The following is a 19,844-nucleotide window of genomic DNA, read 5'->3' on the forward strand; positions in this document are numbered from 1 at the left end:
CAAACAAGTTTTCTCGGGGAATTTTGGGGTCGCTGATCATAGTTCCGAAGTCAGAATTTTGTAATACTTCCTCTCTTTTGGGATAAATTGTCCCCGCTGCTTCAAAACATCGGCTTAAATATTCGACAAAATTAAGAATAATGCCAGAGATTAAAATACTCAAAAACAACCCCAGAAATGGATACCTATATTTGGCCTATTTGGCCAATAGCAATGGCCAAACCTTCTAACGGCACCAAGTTAGATGTAGATTTTGACCTATGCAATTTCAAGAACATTTTTTTAAAAGATTGACTTAATAGGTTGAAGTACTAAAAATTCTCATTTTATAATTTTTTCGTCTATTATGGATATAGTTGGTTATCATCACGTTATCATTACCATGTGTCTTATTAAAAATGAGGTTATGGATTAATAAACTTTGTCGCTGCTTTTTACAATTTGACGGTGGGCATAGTTCTAGTTGACGCTCAAAGTTAGCGTCAAGACTCATGAATTTACATCTTAAATATCGTCCTTAATTCACTTAATTTGTTTGTATTTATTTGTTCTTCACTGATAAATAAATCAGTATTAACGTTTTGAAATGTATTACTCGCCATTTTGTTTATATTAATAGAAGATTCTTAGATGTAACCACAGCAGGTTATAATTTATTACATAAATCTTAGATCATATATTTTAAATAGATAAGCCCATTTGGCGTCACAGAGTAGATTAACAAAAATGAAAACACAATATACAAACAGCTGACGGAGAAACACCATTTTGGAGGCCTGGTATCCAATGCGCATGATCGTATAACCGGAATCAGCTGCTTCAATGATGTGTTTATATTTCAAATTCACATGTGCAAAATAAATAAATTAAATTTTATTTTGTTTTAACGTTCAAACGAGTAATATTATTAAATACCACTTATTTTAAATACGCGTCAGAATATTATTTTGTATATTAAGACACGCGTATTATGACCAGGCCTCGGCATTTATTATCCTTGTCAATATACTTTGAGACGTGGTTCTCACTCTGTTGACTATTCCAGTCATGAAGGTTATAAGGAAGGAGAACGATCGCAATAGAAAATATTGTCCCCAATATTTTGAAAAAATAAGTGAGGCGCTGGGATCGCTAAGTTGTATTATTAAATGCGGGCTGTTGTGCGTTAATACACTACTTACCGACGACAGCACGACTGGTGGCTGAAAATGAACTATAAATTCTACAAATTTTCAGGGACAGGTGCGCTAATGCTTTAGTACATAGCGATCGTTCTCCTTCTTTATAACCTTCATGATTCCAGTAGTGAATTTTCAAAGATCTTTATTCATTATATAGTATTTCTATTGGTCGAAATTTCAAAAAACATGGCTGCTTTAAAATAAAATTATAAATGAGTAAGATATATAGATATTATATTGAACCAAAAGAGACAAGTATATTAGTAATATCAATACTGCCAACCCACCGACATTAAAACTAAATATACCAACCTAACATTATAAATGAATTTTGTATCATATTCTCATTGATAAAAATTCTTATGAAATTTTTTTTATCTGACAATGAGATATTCGCTCCGTGCGTGAGTTTCGTTTCCATAATTGTATGGATTGCATTTAAGGCTTACATTGAAAATATAATATTATTGTCTCACAAATTTAAATAAATAATTATGATAATTTACATTTGAAAAATAATATTTGTGCATTTTGATTTCTTATTTTCACAATTTTTAATGCGTTAAGTTTAATTAATTCGTGTTTTACAATAATTTTAATTAGACATTTCTATAACATTAACATGTAAAGAACTGCAAATTAGTAATAACAGCCTCCTTTAAAGCCAAAATTTTTCACTGGAAGCGCTGGCATCGATTTTATTGTCCCTACCATGACTACGCACACAACGAATAGACGATTCTGATGTTATAACCAACCGCATTTATGACACTCACTCATGATAATCAGAATAGAACTATTACTTCCCATAAACTCAGAGAGCTGTAATTTGGTACAAAGATAGGGTTTAATGGGCAAACTATAAAAACTAGGATAATCGAAGATCTGGAGTACATGGTGACCCTGATTAGAAAACACAAGAGCCCAACCAAACTATTAGAGATCGACATACTGCCTTTACAAAGGTGTAAATATAGAACCCTCCGGATATAAAGCACGTAGGCGTAAATACCTATAAAAATAGTTGCTTCTGTACAAGAATCAGAACCGGAAAATCGTGCCAAGTCTAAGGTTCCTTACTACTACTCTGATTTCTTTATTATTTAGTTAATGTTGTGTGACTGAGCCGTTGAAGGGCACACAAGGGTACAAAACTTGGCTCGCTTATACATAAGTATTATTGAAATACTAAGCTTTATCAAGCCTACAATTGACTGCTTATTGAATCCAAGTGGCAATTTTCCATCGTTAATGGTTAGCGGTTCTGGCGACAGATTGGTGCAATGGTGTCATGGAGTACCTGGTTTTGTATCCTTGTGTACCCTTCAACGGCCAAGTCACACAACATTAACTATAATAATAAAGAAATCGCAGTAAGGAACCTTAGACTTGGCACGACTTCGTCTAGATTTCATTACTTTTTAGAGATAAACAAGCAGCTCCATCGAGACTTGGCTAGTTTTTAACAGAATGTTTTTGGTGGAATAAATTTTATTTATATTATGTAATAGGAGAACATGATTTTTTTTCCACCCCCTGACAGAGTACTAAATAGTTAATTAATTGATAATATTGTTAAATCCTTGAAAAATTAATTGATAATATCCTGAAAGAAAAATTAGGATAGGAAAATTTAAAAAATAATACAAAATTTACAATATCTAACGATTTTTATTTATTTATAACAAAAGTAAACGTTTTAAATTTTCATGGAAAAGGTTTTTCACCTATATGAATTCGTTCATGATGAATTAAACTGTTTTTTTGTGTAAATGTTTTATCACACAGTTCACAGGAAAATGGTTTTTCCCCAGTATGAGTTCGTTCATGATAAATTAAACTGTTTTTTTGTGTAAATGTTTTATCACACATGTCACATGAAAAAGGTTTTTCCCCAGTATGAATTCGTTCATGTACAATTAAATCGAGTTTTCTTTTAAATGATTTATCACACAATTCACATGAAAAAGGTTTTTCACCTGTATGAATTCGTTTATGTTGAATTAAACTAGAATTCCGCGTAAATGTTTTATCACACATGTCACATGAAAAAGGTTTTTCCCCAGTATGAATTCGTTCATGTACAATTAAATCGATTTTTCTAGTAAATGATTTATCACACACTTCACATGAAAAAGGTTTTTCACCTGTATGAATTCGTTTATGTTGAATTAAATTACTGATCTGTGCAAATGTTTTATCACACATGTCACATGAAAATGGTTTTTCACCTGTATGAATTCGTTCATGATGAATTAAACTGTTTTTTTGTGTAAATGTTTTATCACACATGTCACATGAAAAAGGTTTTTCCCCAGTATGAATTCGTTCATGCCGAATTAAATCGAGTTTTCTTTTAAATGATTTATCACACAATTCACATGAAAAAGGTTTTTCACCTGTATGAATTCGTTTATGTTGAATTAAACTAGAATTCCGCGTAAATGTTTTATCACACATGTCACATGAAAAAGGTTTTTCACCAGTATGAATTCGTTTATGTTGAATTAAACGAGAATTCCGCGTAAATGTTTTATCACACATGTCACATGAAAAAGGTTTTTCGCCTGTATGAGTTCGTTCATGCCGAATTAAGTCGATTTTATAATTAAATGATTTAACACACACTTCACATGAAAAACGTTTTTTATCAGTATGAGTTCGTTTATGGCTAGTTAAATGGTGTTTTTTATTAAAAGTTTTATCACACACTTCACACGTCAAAGATGTTTCTTCATTTTCAATATTATGAAATTCTAAATCATTTTCATTAAATATTTCATCTTTAATAATTAATTCAGTATTTAATTGCTGTTCAAGTTTAATTCGTTCATTCTCCATTTTAATATCAGTTTCTTCAAGTATTCCTTCTTCTTTAATTCCTTCTTGTCCACCTTTGAATGGTTCTTTATAATCTATTGAATCACTTTCACTCACATCAAATATTTCATTTTTAATAATCACTTCTGTATTTAATTCACTTAATTTGTTTGTATTTATTTGTTCTTCACTGATAAATAAATCAGTATTAACGTTTTGAAATGTATTACTCGCCATTTTGTTTATATGAATAGAAGATGCTTAGATGTAACCACTGATCACATGTTAATTCTCTCTCCTACTGTGATGTAGGCTTTATATATTATTTTGTTTTGTCTGAGGCTTTATACACGCTTGAAAGAATAATATCTACAGTAACTATTATTGACAAATGCAGTAACTGCGGCTACTCACACTGTTTAAAAACGTGTTTGTTGATTTAGTTATTGACAAAACTAGGAACTAAACAACGAAAATTTGTTCAATACTTTATTGAAATATATTAGCCAGAATGAAGATTGAAGAAGTGAAAAGTACGGCGAAAATTCAACGAATTAGTGCACACAGTCATGTAAAAGGTCTTGGTTTAGAAGAAAGTGGTTTTGCTATTCAATCCGCTGCCGGTCTTGTGGGACAAGAAGCCGCCAGAGAAGTAATTATTATATCTTTTAAAAATATTTTGTCTAACCAAAATCTTTTGTTTTTCTTTTTGAACTAGCTAAAACTTTTTTTAAGATAAGTTGCTTTCTAATACCTTGTTTTATAAGGCTGCAGGTATTGTCGTTGATATGATTAAAAGTAAGAAAATGGCTGGACGTGCTGTGCTGCTCGCAGGACCACCCGGTACAGGGAAAACTGCTATTGCTTTGGCTATATCACATGAATTGGGCTCCAAAGTACCATTTTGCCCGATGGTTGGCTCCGAAGTGTACAGTGCCGAGATTAAGAAAACTGAAGTATTAATGGAAAACTTTCGACGTGCTATAGGTTTACGGATAAAAGAAATTAAAGAGGTTTATGAAGGCGAAGTTACAGAATTGACACCAGTAGAAACAGAAAATCCTATTGGAGGTTAGTAATTAAATGACATCCCAATTAAATTTTAAACAATCCAACTTAATGTTTTACTTTGTTTCACAATACGATATACTCACAATACAATATTTTTACTGTAAATCACTTTGTTTCGTAAAAAAAGAAATTATTTTCGAGTATGTCCTGCCCTTTAAAGACAATAAGTACACTTTCAATATTTCACCTTGTGATTATTCCTCCTACTTTCTTTATTTTGTTATAATTACTCATTAATTTTATCAAATTAGGCTACGCCAAAACCGTAAGTCACGTTATAATTGGCTTAAAAACCGCAAAAGGAACAAAACAGTTAAAACTAGATCCAACTATTTATGAATCATTACAAAAAGAAAAAGTTGAACCTGGTGATGTTATCTACATTGAAGCAAACAGTGGAGCTGTAAAACGTCAAGGACGTTCTGATACATACGCTACCGAATTTGATTTGGAAGCCGAAGAGTATGTACCTTTACCCAAAGGTGATGTACATAAGAAAAAAGAAGTTGTACAAGATGTAACTTTACATGATCTGGACGTAGCAAATGCAAAACCACAAGGTGGTCAAGATATTCTCTCAATGATGGGTTCTTTAATGAAACCTAAGAAAACTGAAATCACTGATAAATTACGTGTAGAAATTAACAAAATCGTAAATAAGTATATTGATCAAGGTGTTGCTGAGTTAGTACCGGGTGTACTATTTATTGATGAAGTTCATATGCTAGATATTGAAACATTTACGTATTTGCATCGTGCATTGGAAAGTGCGATTGCTCCAATTGTTATATTTGCAAGTAACCGTGGACAAACTACAATTCGAGGAACGGGTGATATTATTTCACCTCATGGAATTCCATTGGATTTAATTGATCGTTTGTTGATTATTCGTACTTTACCATATTCCAAATCAGAAATTGAACAAATCGTAAAATTGCGTGCACAAACTGAAAGCTTGATTTTAGAACCAGATGCTTTGACTACACTTAGTGAACTTGGATCAAAAACTACTTTAAGGTAGGTTTATATACAAAGATACGAAAATTAGAAGCTAAAAATTCAATTTTTAGTATACTAAGACATTCCATTAATAAAAATATGCAAAGTGAGATCACAAACTTGGAAATAATGGGAAATATACGATTGTTCGGGAATTATTATAGAAATGGGATAATCCTAAGAAAAAAAATTTTAAGAAACTATCTTATGAATTTAAAAAAATTAATTTATGTTGTCTTTTTATACCATGTATATATGAAATATACATAGTATATTAAGTTTAGTCCCAAGTTTGTAACGCTTAAAAATAATGATGCTAGGAAAAAAATTTTGTCATAGGTGGTTCATAAAATCACCTAATCAGTCCATTTCCGGTTGTCCGTCCGTCTGTGGACACGATAACTGAAAAACGAAAAAAGATATCGAGCTGAAATTTTTACAGCGTACTCAGGACGTAAAAAGTAAGGTCAAGTTCGTAAATGAGCATCATAGGTCAATTGGGTCTTGGGTCCGTAGAACCCATCTTGTAAACCGTTAGAGATAGAACAAAAGTTTAAATGTAAAAAATGTTCCTTATCAAAAATTAAACAACTTTTGTTTGAAACATTTTTTCGTAAACATCACTGTTTACCCGTGAGGGCGCCAATTAGGCGGAAATTTTATAGTATGTACTATACTTGAATATCAGTTATGTATGTGTCACATGTTTGTATGTGTTATGTGATAAAGAAATCAACACTGACTATGCATGGTATTTCAACAATTAACTCAGTCAATTGTTTGTTTCACTTGTTTAAATTAAAGATTGTTTCTTTTTCAAAGCCGTTAGTGCTAGCAAATCAATTTAATAAAATTTCTTCATAAATGCAAATATAAATATGTCAAAAACTACTAAAAAATTTCATTCGAATTATTATTTCTGGAGTAATAGTCTCTCAAAAATTAAAAGATCTTCTATTAGGGATGCCATCTCTCCGATTTTGGAGTTATATTTATTTGTTTTTTTTATAACAATATTATTTAATTTAATACTGTGATAATATAAATGATTTGTCAGGAATATAAATAATTAAATAAAAAATTGCATAATTTATCCTTCGTATATTTGCGAAGACCAAAAAAGAGTCTTATTTTCTATTTAAGTCTGTCTCATATGGCGGCTGATTTATATTAGCTCTTAAATTTTATTTAAATATTCAAACTACCTTATGAAAACAAAATTTTAGTAATAGACATTTGTCTTAATATTTTCTGTAAGAAAATTTTTTATTTTAAAGATACGTGGTGCAATTGATGACTCCAGCTGCAATTACAGCTAAAATAAATGGACGTACAAGTATTGTGAAAGAAGATGTGGATGAGGTTGCATCATTGTTTTTGGATGCTAAATCTTCAGCGGAAATATTATCACAATTTAAGGATAAATACATGTCGTAAAAATTAGTCATTAAAATTATACTCTTTCCATTTAAGTTTAATGTTATTTTTTTTAAATGTAAATAAATCTTTTCCTTTCTAAATTTTCGTTTCTTTATTTTTGGTTTGGTTTTTAATATTTAAGATGCCTGTCGTTCATTTTCGAAAATATGATTTTGAAGTAAGTTAAATAATCCCAAAAATAATCTTTCGAAAATTAGTAACGCGTTGGTAGATGACGGCAAATCAATTAGAAGACATATTTTCTTATCACAGTACTATATTTACCTGATTCTCTATTAGCGAGAATTTTTAGCTAAAATAACAATACACATTGACTTTTATGAGGGTATCCAAAAAAATAAGCGTTCGCTTTATTACAGCTTGACTTCTTTCTTCCGAGGATGAGGATTATAAATAATTAATATTTTTTAATCATTATTGTGTTTTTTTTTAATAAAAAATATATTTTAAATAAATACTTTTTGAAAAATAGTAAAATTTTTATAATATAGCAATACAAATTATTAAATATATTTGTTATTAAGGCAGTGTGAAATTACTATCTAATATTAATTTTGCAAGTTGTATTTTCGAACCTAAACGTATGGTTTCAGAATTATCACGACATACATCATGGTATTTAATTTTAAGACTTGGTTCAATTGCTCGAAAATAATGCAAATTTTCATTATTTTTTAACATATATTCGAATATATTACGAAATTCTGAATAATTCCCTTTCATCATATTCGAAATATCTTTGTCAGATCGTACAATCGGTACTAATTTTTCAGTTTTCCGCCGTGCTGAAACAATTAAAAAATGGTGTTTAATACGAAACTCTAATTAATAATTAGTTTGGAACAATACTCTAATTTATTGTGAATTTGTGAATTCGAATGCTTGGTGATTTGCTTTTCAACTTGATCTTCAAACATCGCAATAAATGTATTGGCACATTTCTGTGTCAAATGTCCGCTGTAAACTGTATTTATACATATTTAGACATATTACAAGCCAAAAATGTTTGGCAATGTTTGAAAAATCATTTATGTTTGGCATTAATGTTTCCCATAATAAGAATTCAGATGTCACGTTCTAGTAGTAGCGGTTAAGTGCTTTTTCTATTATAAAAAAGCCGTGAAGAATGGTAGTGCTTTAAAAAGATTATGTCCTTTACTTACTTTTTACGTAATCCCGTCCATAAAATGAAAAATAATTATATTCATTTGTATCAAATTGGCCAACATTTTTATTTACATCGAAATCATCTCGTTCTGAAATTTTTGGATTGAATTGTACAAATGGTATTGGAAAGAATGTTTGATACTCTGATATGGTGTTCATACGAACCTAGAATTATTTTTGAAAAATCACACAAAATGATTATAAAATCTAAATTAAGGATCTTACTCGATTTAAAAAATCAAAACGAACATCTGCAAAAACATCCAAATACAAAACTAAAGCATCCAAACCAATTTTACGTAAACTTAAATCCAAAATTGTAAATATTGTTCGTTTATCATAACGATTAATTTCATTTGATGGAAATTTAATTGATACCCAAGCAATACCAGACAAAGTTGTTTTCGATTTTTCGCTAATTTTTAGTGCTGCTTTTTTAACATCCGCAAATATATCTTCATTTCCTTTGCTGGGCGCATCAATTCCATATAGAAACACTAGCATTAAATAAGTTTTCTCGCGCCGTGGCATAATATTTTCCATATACATATTTATAAAATTTTCCGCGGATAATCTTTCACTTTCTAATATGGGTAAGATAATTGTGACTCTTGTGTTTTCCGTTACGTATGGTACAGGCAAAATTTCAGTTTGACCTAAAGTTTTGACAACTTCCATTCTAAAGTATGAAAATTAAATAAATAAACGTGTTAGAAATTTTGATTTTTTTTTAAAACGAACCGTTTAATGATTTCTTTTCCATTGCTTGAATTTTTTAATCCCAAATCGACGATGTAATTTAGACCTTGACTCGGATCAAATAAGCGATACATATTCACTAGTCGTCGATACTTTAATTGATTTCCATATTTGAAATTTACTCTTGAAATAACGGCATCCATTATTCCCTAAAAATAGTATCGGAAATTTCCTAAGCTTACAATCACTAATTAATCCTATCGTATTCGGCGAAATTGGTATATTTTGCCTCTACCTATCCGATATACCTAAAGTGATTTGGATACAAATAATTATCTGAATGATTAAAACTAAAAAATCAGAAAAATTAATTTTATTGCTGTATTGTTCTTAAAATTTCTTGATACTGCTTAAATTTTTGTAATAATTCTTGGCCAAGCGTTTACAGCAAAGTTTTAATTAGTCAATGATTTTGATCCAAATCACAAATAATCAACCCTCTTTATTAATTTTTTTTTTTAATTTTCACGATCGCTGACGGTTATTATCTATACTCTAAAAAAGTACCAAAAAATGTTGGTTCTATTTTTGTAATATATTGACAAAGAGACTTAAACCCAAAAATCTAAATTAATCTAACTAATTAATCAAGCAAATTCAAAAGAGCAAATTAAAGTAAAAATCAGCTAAATTTTCTATTTAACTTGAATAAAAATCAATATTAAGGGTAATTAGTACCCAAAAACACGATCATTTTACCATTTAATATTAAGTTTTCGAAATACCTTTTACTTTCTCAACACGTTAAATTTCAGGGTGGCTTTAAGCTGCATGAGTTTCTAAAATATCAGGGGAATTTTAAAAGTTGATGGCAATTCGAAAAGAAATCTTTCAAAAGTATGTTGCATATGTTAGCGAAAAAATGGTGAAATGAGTACAAGCAGTGTTGTATTAAGTCGTAATTTTAATAAAATGATTATTACTTTAACATCTTGTTTTTCCGATGGATTTAATTCAATAACACTTTGAAAATCATCGCGCATAAACGTATGCGTCATATTAATTAAATCGTATCGAATTAAATCATATCGACTCAAGGGTTTCGCTCTTTTTTTATCTCCAATTGGCCATGATATTTCTGAAAATTCTGGTGGATGCAAATTTGATGTTTGTAAAATACTTTGTCGTAAATCATTGATTTGTTGCTGAACATCGATTAAAGTTTGCTGCAAAAAAATATTAAAATTAGTAAAAATTCGATTTACTTGGATTTATGGTTACAACCTTGGAAAAGAAACTATGCAAAATATAAATATCTTCTGCATTTACAACTGGATACACAGATACAGCTTCGATTAATTCTGGTTTTTCTACTAAGTCCTTTAAATGTTTCTTAAAACTGAAAAATTTTGCTTTGTAACTTTTAAATTGTTGTCCCTTAAAAAAATTGAACAAAAAAATAAAACTTCGAAATCAAAATGAAAAGTACAACCAAAAAGTCTTACTTGAACACTTTCTTGGCATTCTTTGTCTATAGCATAAACGGTACATCTCCCAATATTATCAGTATGTTCATTCGAAACAGCATTTTTGATACACCATTCAAGATTGTTCTTAATTTTTCGAACAACACTATTACTGAACAGAATTCCAGCATCTAAAGAGAGAATTGTAAAATATTAAGATACTCAAAAATGATTTAAGCTCGGAAATAAAACGAACCTAGCGAACAATAACTACTCTCCTCAACTTTTACGCCCGTGTAAATATCCTGTGTTACACTGATTTTACTAAGCATATTTTTTAATTTATTTCCATTAATGTAAGCTTTATCAGGCATTAAAAAGAAAAAATCGTAATCTTGAATAAAATTATCGACAATATATTTAAATATATGAAAGGGGCGATGCGTTTCTCGAGGATCAGTAAAACCAACGACATTATTTAATGAAATATCTCTTGCTTGGTTGTGTAAGGCTTGTACGAAATATTTTATCTAAAAAATTCAAAGTAAAATAAAAAATTTATTTAGTTTTGATCTGAAATAATTAAATTTAAAAGAAAAATAAAGTAAGATTCAACTTGGAAAAGATAATATACGGAATCAAAAATTAAACATTTATATAATAATTTACGAGTCGGGGATGTAATAAAATTTTCTGTTTTCTTGTTTCTCAAAATGATTGCCTTTTGTATCGTTTCTGATTATTTAATCTAATTCAATATTTCTGTTAGCTATACCCATCTAGCACTTTAATATGACCCATAGACAAAATAAGGTTTTGTCTAGGAAATGTTTTCTACCAGGCATATTTCACCTACAGGCAGTCACTAACTATCAGGAACCTTACACATCTGAATTCATCAGAGTCATAATTCGGCTTCTGATGCAAGCTGGACGCATAATTAACGGGATTTCAGAAATATTTTGATTAGAATACTGAATGGAGACTGACTGGAGACACCATCAGATTTCTGTTTAGATCTTAGATAACGGCAGAAGGTTCTCATTTTGTGTACTGGCATGCTTTCTGCCTCTTTTCGGAACTTTTAAGATAAAAATTCCTATTAGTGTATTACTAAAACTTAACGATTAATAATTGGGATTTTAGAACTGAATAAACGATGATTTCACAACCTTACGTTCTTGAAGTTCTGGTACCGATTATATACGTCGTCTCAAGCGAACTTTGAGGCATAAGTTTCCAAGCAGTTTAATGGAGAAATGCTAAAGATAGATTTTATTCAAACGATCCACAAACAATTTAGGACCTTAAAAGGCTGAAATTTGTGAAAAAGTACTTAGAACATAATAATTTATTGAAAAATTGAAATAAAAGAATGTTCTATACCCCCAAAACAATTAGCTAGCTTATCTTTTCCTAAATAATCGTCACAAGCTTACTGTAAACCAGGTTTAGATGGTCAAAATTAAATTGTATACATTAAATACAGTCCTCCGTCATGAATAAATAAGAAAACAAGTTTATTAACTGCTTAATTCTTAATGACATGCAACAATTTGTTAGTGTAGTTTGAATTTTATTCCGAAAAAAGTTTACCTTATTTACATATTGTCCAATTGAAACATTAATTGAAATACCAACAGAATCAAGATTCTCGAAAGATGTTAAAACACCAACAAATAATTTTTCACGAATACCCAATTCTGTTGAATAGTATCGTGGTCGGACAATCGGTTTTACCAGTTTTTTTGGTATTAATGGTTTTTTAGCTAAATTAACTTTGGTTTCAATAGGAAATTCAATTTTATTTTCACCAATACTATCAACATTAATATAATCCATACATGACGATGAGTTATCATCATCCGTAGAAAAATTTAAAGATATTAATATTCCAATTATAATTCCGAACCAAAAAAATGATTTTGTTTTTAAATGTATATATATGTAACTGTACAGAAACATTTTATACAACTTTTATGTAAATCTTATTTTGTGTAACAAATTATGTAAAATAAATTTAAAAATATCATTTCAATATCATTATAAAATCATTTAAGTAAAAATTTGAAGTTACTTAATTAATTAAGTAAATTTTTTTTATGTCCAATGGTCGTCAAATTTAAGATGCCTTAAATCTTCATATAGCTGTGACATCTATTGTAAAACTTATATAAATTAACTTGATTTTTAAAATTTAAACTTTTTGAAGACAATTTTAACAATACAACTTTTGAAAAAAACGTAAATGGTAAATTGTAAAGATGACAAAGTTCTTTGAATTAAAAAAAAAGAAGATTAATTCAACTTATTATTATATTTAGTATGCTTTATATGTACTGCTTTCAATGATGATACAAATTAACTATTTAATTAAAATAGAACAAATTCAAAAAATAAATGGAAACATTCAAACAAACGACAATTTCTGTATCTATTTCAACAATTTCTGTTAATAATTAGAAGTGGATAAAGGAATAAAATTGGAAAATATTTCGGATTTAAGAAATTGCTCTTGCTTCGAAAACCTTGAGGATTTTTAAGACTTGTAGGTTTAACAATACAGTGCATTGATCAGTTATCATTCGCGCTAATTTAAAATTTGTAGATCAGATAAAAATTGTACCAACTTGGAATAATCATTTATGCAAAGATATCGCAAGTATAACAAAATTATGTTATATATAAAATTATATTACTTAGAATCGCAGTAAAGATTTTTATTTTAGTTTATTAAAAAGGCCATAAAAATAATAAGTTGCTATCATCAAATTAATGGTAATATTTTTCTTTAACTTCTTCTTAACTTAGTTTCGATAGTATAATGTACAGTTACAAGACGGTAAGGAAAAGTTTTAAAATCATTTTCCGTTAATCGACTTTTGGGTACCTTCTCAAATCAGGAAGCGTCTGGACTAACATAAATCTATTAATTTATTAGTTTTTTATAGAGCGATCGCGGTTGGGCATGATATTTTAAAATTTGTATAATTTTATTTTTGACATTTTCGTAATTTATTTTGGTTTTATATTTTAAATGTGTTTTTCGTTGTTTCTTAACACAACTTTTGAATGAATTGCACACAGATGTAGACACTGTTCAATCAGTTGCAGTTCCATCCGTGTCAAGTTTTTCTCGTGAGAACTAAATTGAAAATATCACACAAGAAAAACTAAATAAATTATCATGTTCAGAATATCAGGGGCAGAACGGCCAGATTTGGCATTAGAAAAGAAGAAAATTCGAGAAGCTGTTATTAGTAATGTAATAATTTTTGCAGCTTTAATTATCTCATATCGTATTGGTGAGTAAATCTAAAACTAACCTAAAAATTATTTTGCATTAGAATTGATATTAAATTTTTTCTATTTTTAGCGCCGGTGTTACTAAACTGATATACAATTCATCCATTCGAAATTTTGAATTTCAATGTCCAACATCGAATTGTTATTGATTGATGTAATAATTACATTTATAAAATTATTTTGTGAACGACTGATATTAAAGTAAAAATGATGCCCCCAATTTATAATTACATGGAGACAGAACGTGCTCGTTATTTAAAATATTTTGTTATTTAGTTTTTTATTATAGAATCATTTTCAATGTAAAAATGTTCCTTTATTCGAAAAATTTTCAAATGTCTTGAAATAAAATTTTAATAATTTCTATGAAAATTGTTTTATTTTTTTTCAACTGAAAAATTAATGTTAATTGAATAATGAATTTCATGGATAACAAATGTTTTCATAGAAGTTTCATTGTATTGATTACGCTGATTCTTTCGCATTTTGATATTTATATCTTAAAAATCGAATACATAAATGTAAGTATAGAAAGAAAAATGCGACTATGAAGGTTAAGTTTATTTTAACCACAAAATGCTAGTAAAATCCTCAACAAGAAATATAAGTTTTGTATGCACAGACAATATTTTACCAAAAAGTTTTTAAATATATAGGCTTTTGTTTTATACAAATCAAAGGGGATAGAAAATGTTTCTTAAAATTTTTAAATATTGGTTTTTCGTCTCAAATACAAATTTTTTTCCTTTTATATTATTTTTCTGAGGAAAAAGTGAATATTTTCGTGAAAATGATATTACTCTCATCAAACTTGATGAAGTATTAAAAGAGCAAAACAATATGGAGATCACAGGCCTAAATAAGCCGCAATAAGGGTTCAAAAAACCCATTTGATGATTTTATTTGGTATTTTGTGATAAAAATAATACATGAACTATATATTTAATAAGAACATAAACTATATATTTATATCAGGTTTCATAATTTTTTAAAAAAACGCATATATACAAGCTTGTCGTATTTTTTTCCGAAAAACCATGTAATTTTTTAATTTTAAACCCACTTTTTTCTATGTGATTTCTGGATAGAAAAGAACAAACAAATAAATAGCGATCGAAAAAAAATTATAACTGCCTAACATGCTTTTTTATAGGAATACGTTTAACCGCCGATAATTTTTTGTTGGAATGGAATAAAACACGAATAATTGGATATTAGAAATGTTAAACGAGCCTGAAGCTTCTTACTTTTAATTTTGAATTTTTATTTTAAGTGATAATAATTTAACTTAAACTTTAATAAAAACTGAAATTTATAAATTAGTGTACTCACGAATTACTATATAATAAAGTTTAGTATAGTCAGATGAATAGAGATGGCAGAGTTCTTGTATTAATTAAGAATCTTGAGTTTAAATATTTGTTGGGTTGACTCTTTCTTATTAATTGCAGCTTTAAATTCCGATTTTTATAAAAAGAAAGCATTCAAGTAATGATCGAGTTAGAAGAAATAATTTTTAGCAATTTTGTACAATTTTATGCGTCAGATTCAAACGGAAAAATTTGTAAATTATCAAGAAAATTATGGATACTTTCATGTTCAGGACAAAAAATTAAATTCTAATTTTTGTGAAATAATGATTTTTAATAAAGAAAAATATTAAAGTGAAATAAAAATTTTGGGTATAAATAAGGCAATAAGTAATGTTTACAATTCTTGTTGTAAATCAGGCTAGTAAAACTGGAAAAAAGTCTCAAACGCTAGACGGTTATATCATTATTCTATGGTTATATCTTATCACTGAATTATGACTAGGATTTATGAGTGTGTACATAGGGTGGGAGAGCTATATTTTCATCGTGTAAAAACAATAGTTATCATCGACCGTGACAGGACTCGAACCTGCAATCTTCGGATCCGAAGTCCGACGCCTTATCCATTAGGCCACACGGTCTTATGATTGATATGTTAAAAAATCAGATGGATTGTCCAGACCAAAATCAACATGTAGAACTAGAAAGAAACTAATTAGAAGAAATCTAAATTACAAATCGAAAACAAATCTTATATATAATAAATATAATTTGTTATTATTAAATTTTATTTTTGTTTGTTTTAAAAATTGGAGCCTTGTAGGTATTAGAAATATCAAAATTTACAGTTTTATAAAATTAAGAACATAATTTATTCAAAGTGCTATAAAATATATATAATAATTGTGCGGGGGTTTATATAAATCATTATAAGAAACATTATTAAATTGAAAGCTAATCGAAATTTTATTAAAATGGTGTAGGTGATCATTACTCAAAGTTCATAGAAACCCAAATGAAAGTTATATTCCGATTTTAAGGGCTAATTTATGTGGTGGGGGGCTATGTGGTTTATTTATTAAGGGCATTTTTTCAAAGTGTATCATGTGACATATTATCAAGTGAATAACTCTTAATGAGGACCAGAAATATATATTTTTTTCAAATAATTATAAAATAAATAGTTTTGAAAATTTTAAAATCAAATGTGAGCATTCTGTTCATTATTATCGAAACGGAAGTACTAAGTCCTTAAACTTTCCAGGAATGGAAAATTGTCGTGAAAGTTTGTTTATTATACTTAACAGAAGTTAAGTTTTCTAATACTAAAGCCTATATAAAGCATAGCTATAGCTTATGCTTAGTCTCGACAAAGTAGAATTAAAAAACAGACATAATGTGCAGGCGCAATTTTTCATTACAGTGTAGTTCCATTCACACTTTGTTTTTGTTACACTAAAAAAATTGAGCCAGATTTACAATGGCTTATGTGGTTATGGTAGTTTATAATTCGTGGCAGAACCTTCACCATGCGAGTTCAACTCGCATCAGTGTTTTTAAAAATAAAATAAAGTTTTGGTAAAGCCAAACTGTACCAAGTATAATTAATTATGCATGCATTAATTAATCATTCAGCACGCATTATTGATTACCAAATAGTATTATTTATTTGTAAACATTAAACATCCCCCAATATTATAACATCGAAAAAAAATTAAACTTTTTTTTTTTATATGCGTGCTAATGTCATAAGATACAAAACGCACATAAAAACTGATTGACACGAAGGTGTAAGAAATGTGTAAATGAACAATACCCCTCATAAGAAAAAAATATTCGTCACGCAACACATGTTTTACACGAAGAACGGGACAGTATATTTATTAACATTTCTGACAGAAAGCAATTGTTTTTACTCCAAAAATGGAACTTAAAAAATATGTTATTTTTTTTTTACATTTTCTAATACTTTCTCCCATGTGCAGTGACATTACTATCTACACCGACAGATAAGCAGCGCTAAAATCTTTCAGCTCAGCCTACCTAACTTCAAAGGTAGCAATGGACTGCCGAATGTCCTTAAACTAGCTGGCGGAACAAATGAATGGTAACCCGGTATTTGTACCTGGACACTGGGATACTCTGGGAAATTATGAAGCATAATGCTGCCGGGAAAAATCATCAATAGACATCCGAGAGTTCCATTTACGAACTGCAAGTTGCTCCTCAAAGAGGATACTTTAAAAAAGGCCAATCTTAAATGGAGGGAAGAACGTACTTGTTGTACTACAAGGCAGATATGGTCTGAGTATAATCGTAGGCATTCCGAATAAAGCAAAATGGTTGCGGATATTACAGGACACCGCCGGAGCTGTCACAGTGAGGAGGAGTAAAAAACGATATCTCATCTTCTCTGTCACTGTCCAGTCATATTTTTAATTTCGAATTTAAAAAAAAACACCTCTTTGTTGCTGTGTCAGACAAAAGTCGACAGTGTGGAAGAGTCGATTATGTTTTTATTAGAGAATGGAAGAAGACAGATATATATCTATTGTACGTTGGGAAGGCCTGAATATTTGCCTAGAACTTAAAAAAGCGCAGCTTTTCAACATCTCCCTTAATCAAAAATATAACATCATAAAACCAAAAAAGCATTCCCTGAATATTGATCTGTTGCGGAAAAGGTAATAGTTTTTACATCTTCCCTGCGCCAACACCACCGATACATATATTATTTTTGCAAATACTGATAAAAAATTGTCTAAAAAAATTTGAACAAAGGAATGAGAACTTTTCTAACAATGGAATTGTTAAAAATCGACATCCAATTTCGATTTTTTTCAATTTTTTTGCACTACCCTTGTACTTAATATAAGCGACGTTAAAGTGGAAACTTTAATAATGTACATAATACTTGGCTTAATCAAAAATTTATTGATCTGGCTTCTGAAGGTCATATTCACTTCGATTGGTTCATGTAGAAAACAAAACAGAAGGGGTTGGTTTTTTTGTTTGTAAAATTTTTTAAAAATATATAAAACTTAAAAACATATACACAAATCGACGCGTCGCTTGTCGACATTACTTCGTATATACTACACATATGAATGGAAGCAAAATACAAGCAGAGTGGGGATAGTGTATTCAGTGAGCCAGACACACGTTGGAAAGTTTGAAACCATCAACGAGTAATATATTATTATTAAGCGCAAACGACGAAACGAATTCACAACAAACAGAAGAGGACGCGCGTCGTATTTGAACGCGGGAACGATATATAATCATATATTATTTTAAATTTTCGTTTTTCATTAAACTTTGTATTGTGTATAGTTTTGAGTTTATGAAGATTGTGTGAATTTGTTTTGAATTTTGAAAGTTTGATTGAGTTTGAGAACTGTGTCTGGGAATTATTTAAATGTTGGCCATAAATATTTTAAAGAATTTTCGGACTTTTAAATTTATTAGAGATTTCAACGATAGTAGTGCTGTTTAAATAATTAAAATATAAGTGTATGTTTTTGAGTTTTGTAAATAGTCTGTATGGGGATTAATACTATTTCGAAGGTAAATTTTCTAAATAAAATTTTTCTAATTTTTAAAAATTTATAAGTTTTTCTATTCGAAAAAATTTCATAGTTTTTATTTAATTAAATAAGTGTGTATGTACATGAAAATCATAAAAGTTTATAATTTTATTTAATGAAACTCGTTGAAAAATTAACTTAAAAATTTATCTGAATGTAAAATTATATTTATTATTTATTTTACGTATATGTTCGTAATCAATTATATATTAATTTAATTAATAAAACTAATTTTAATAATAAGCTTAATTATTGATTATAGTTAATTAATAACGGATGAAAGATTATGCATCTTTTCGAGACTAGAATCACCGAGCGAGCTATCGATAGCCAGGCAGAAAAAATTGTTTGAATGTGCGTCAAAGTCTGAATAAGTAAGCAAAATATTAAGTTCTTTCAAAATATTTGCTATGGTAAATAGCGAACTAAATTCTGCATTGAACGCTAATTTATAATGATGAAAAAATTATATACCTATCCCCAGAACTCGTATACGTCGATTATAAATTATAGGTTATTTGCATATTATAATAGTAATATTTCCTCTTAAAAAGTAAAGAAAAAGTATTCTTCTCATTATAGTGAAGGAGACAAATTTTTTTGAACCCATTACCACTTGTTGCCTGGAAATGGCTAAATCAAAAATGCTCCATTTTCACAAAACCTTATGTATATTTTACATCATGTAAGTAAACAAAAATAGCCACTCTTACACACAAAGTAATAAGAGTATCTTTTTTCTCACTTCCTTGGTGAATATAATAATAAACAAACAAACACATACATAATATATGT

General features: G+C 28.9%; 3 protein-coding genes and 1 non-coding gene across 4 annotated transcripts in view; 2 read left to right on the forward strand and 2 right to left on the reverse strand.

Moving 5' to 3' along the window:
* Nucleotides 1-4,400: 4,400 nt before the first annotated feature.
* LOC123291925 (ruvB-like 1) lies at nt 4,401-7,591 on the forward strand. Its single transcript, XM_044872386.1, has 4 exons — nt 4,401-4,653; nt 4,769-5,072; nt 5,324-6,089; nt 7,349-7,591. Exons 1-4 carry the CDS (start codon nt 4,513-4,515, stop codon nt 7,506-7,508), a joined length of 1,371 nt encoding a protein of 456 aa, XP_044728321.1. The 5' UTR covers nt 4,401-4,512; the 3' UTR covers nt 7,509-7,591.
* Nucleotides 7,592-8,030: 439 nt separating this feature from the next.
* On the reverse strand, nt 8,031-12,733 carry LOC123292765 (chondroitin sulfate glucuronyltransferase). The gene is made up of 9 exons (XM_044873479.1): nt 12,440-12,733; nt 11,100-11,373; nt 10,883-11,034; nt 10,662-10,814; nt 10,361-10,603; nt 9,420-9,586; nt 8,904-9,357; nt 8,675-8,843; nt 8,031-8,296 (listed from the first exon to the last, which is right to left on the reverse strand). Exons 1-9 carry the CDS (start codon nt 12,683-12,685, stop codon nt 8,031-8,033), a joined length of 2,124 nt encoding a protein of 707 aa, XP_044729414.1. The 5' UTR covers nt 12,686-12,733.
* A 3,297-nt stretch (nt 12,734-16,030) lies between these two features.
* On the reverse strand, nt 16,031-16,103 carry Trnar-ucg. Its single transcript has one exon. It is a non-coding gene; the product is annotated as a tRNA-Arg (tRNA).
* Nucleotides 16,104-18,608: 2,505 nt separating this feature from the next.
* Nucleotides 18,609-19,844, forward strand: part of LOC123294101 (tumor necrosis factor receptor superfamily member wengen) — a 203,237-nt gene continuing 202,001 nt past the window's right edge. Inside the window, exon 1 of the mRNA XM_044875186.1 lies at nt 18,609-19,029. Coding sequence (XP_044731121.1) covers nt 19,006-19,029 — 24 coding nt within the window. The 5' untranslated portion in view covers nt 18,609-19,005. The remainder of the gene's footprint in view (nt 19,030-19,844) is intronic.

This window comes from Chrysoperla carnea, chromosome 2 (assembly GCF_905475395.1).
Source record: "Chrysoperla carnea chromosome 2, inChrCarn1.1, whole genome shotgun sequence".
In the NCBI taxonomy this organism is placed as follows: domain Eukaryota; kingdom Metazoa; phylum Arthropoda; class Insecta; order Neuroptera; family Chrysopidae; genus Chrysoperla; species Chrysoperla carnea.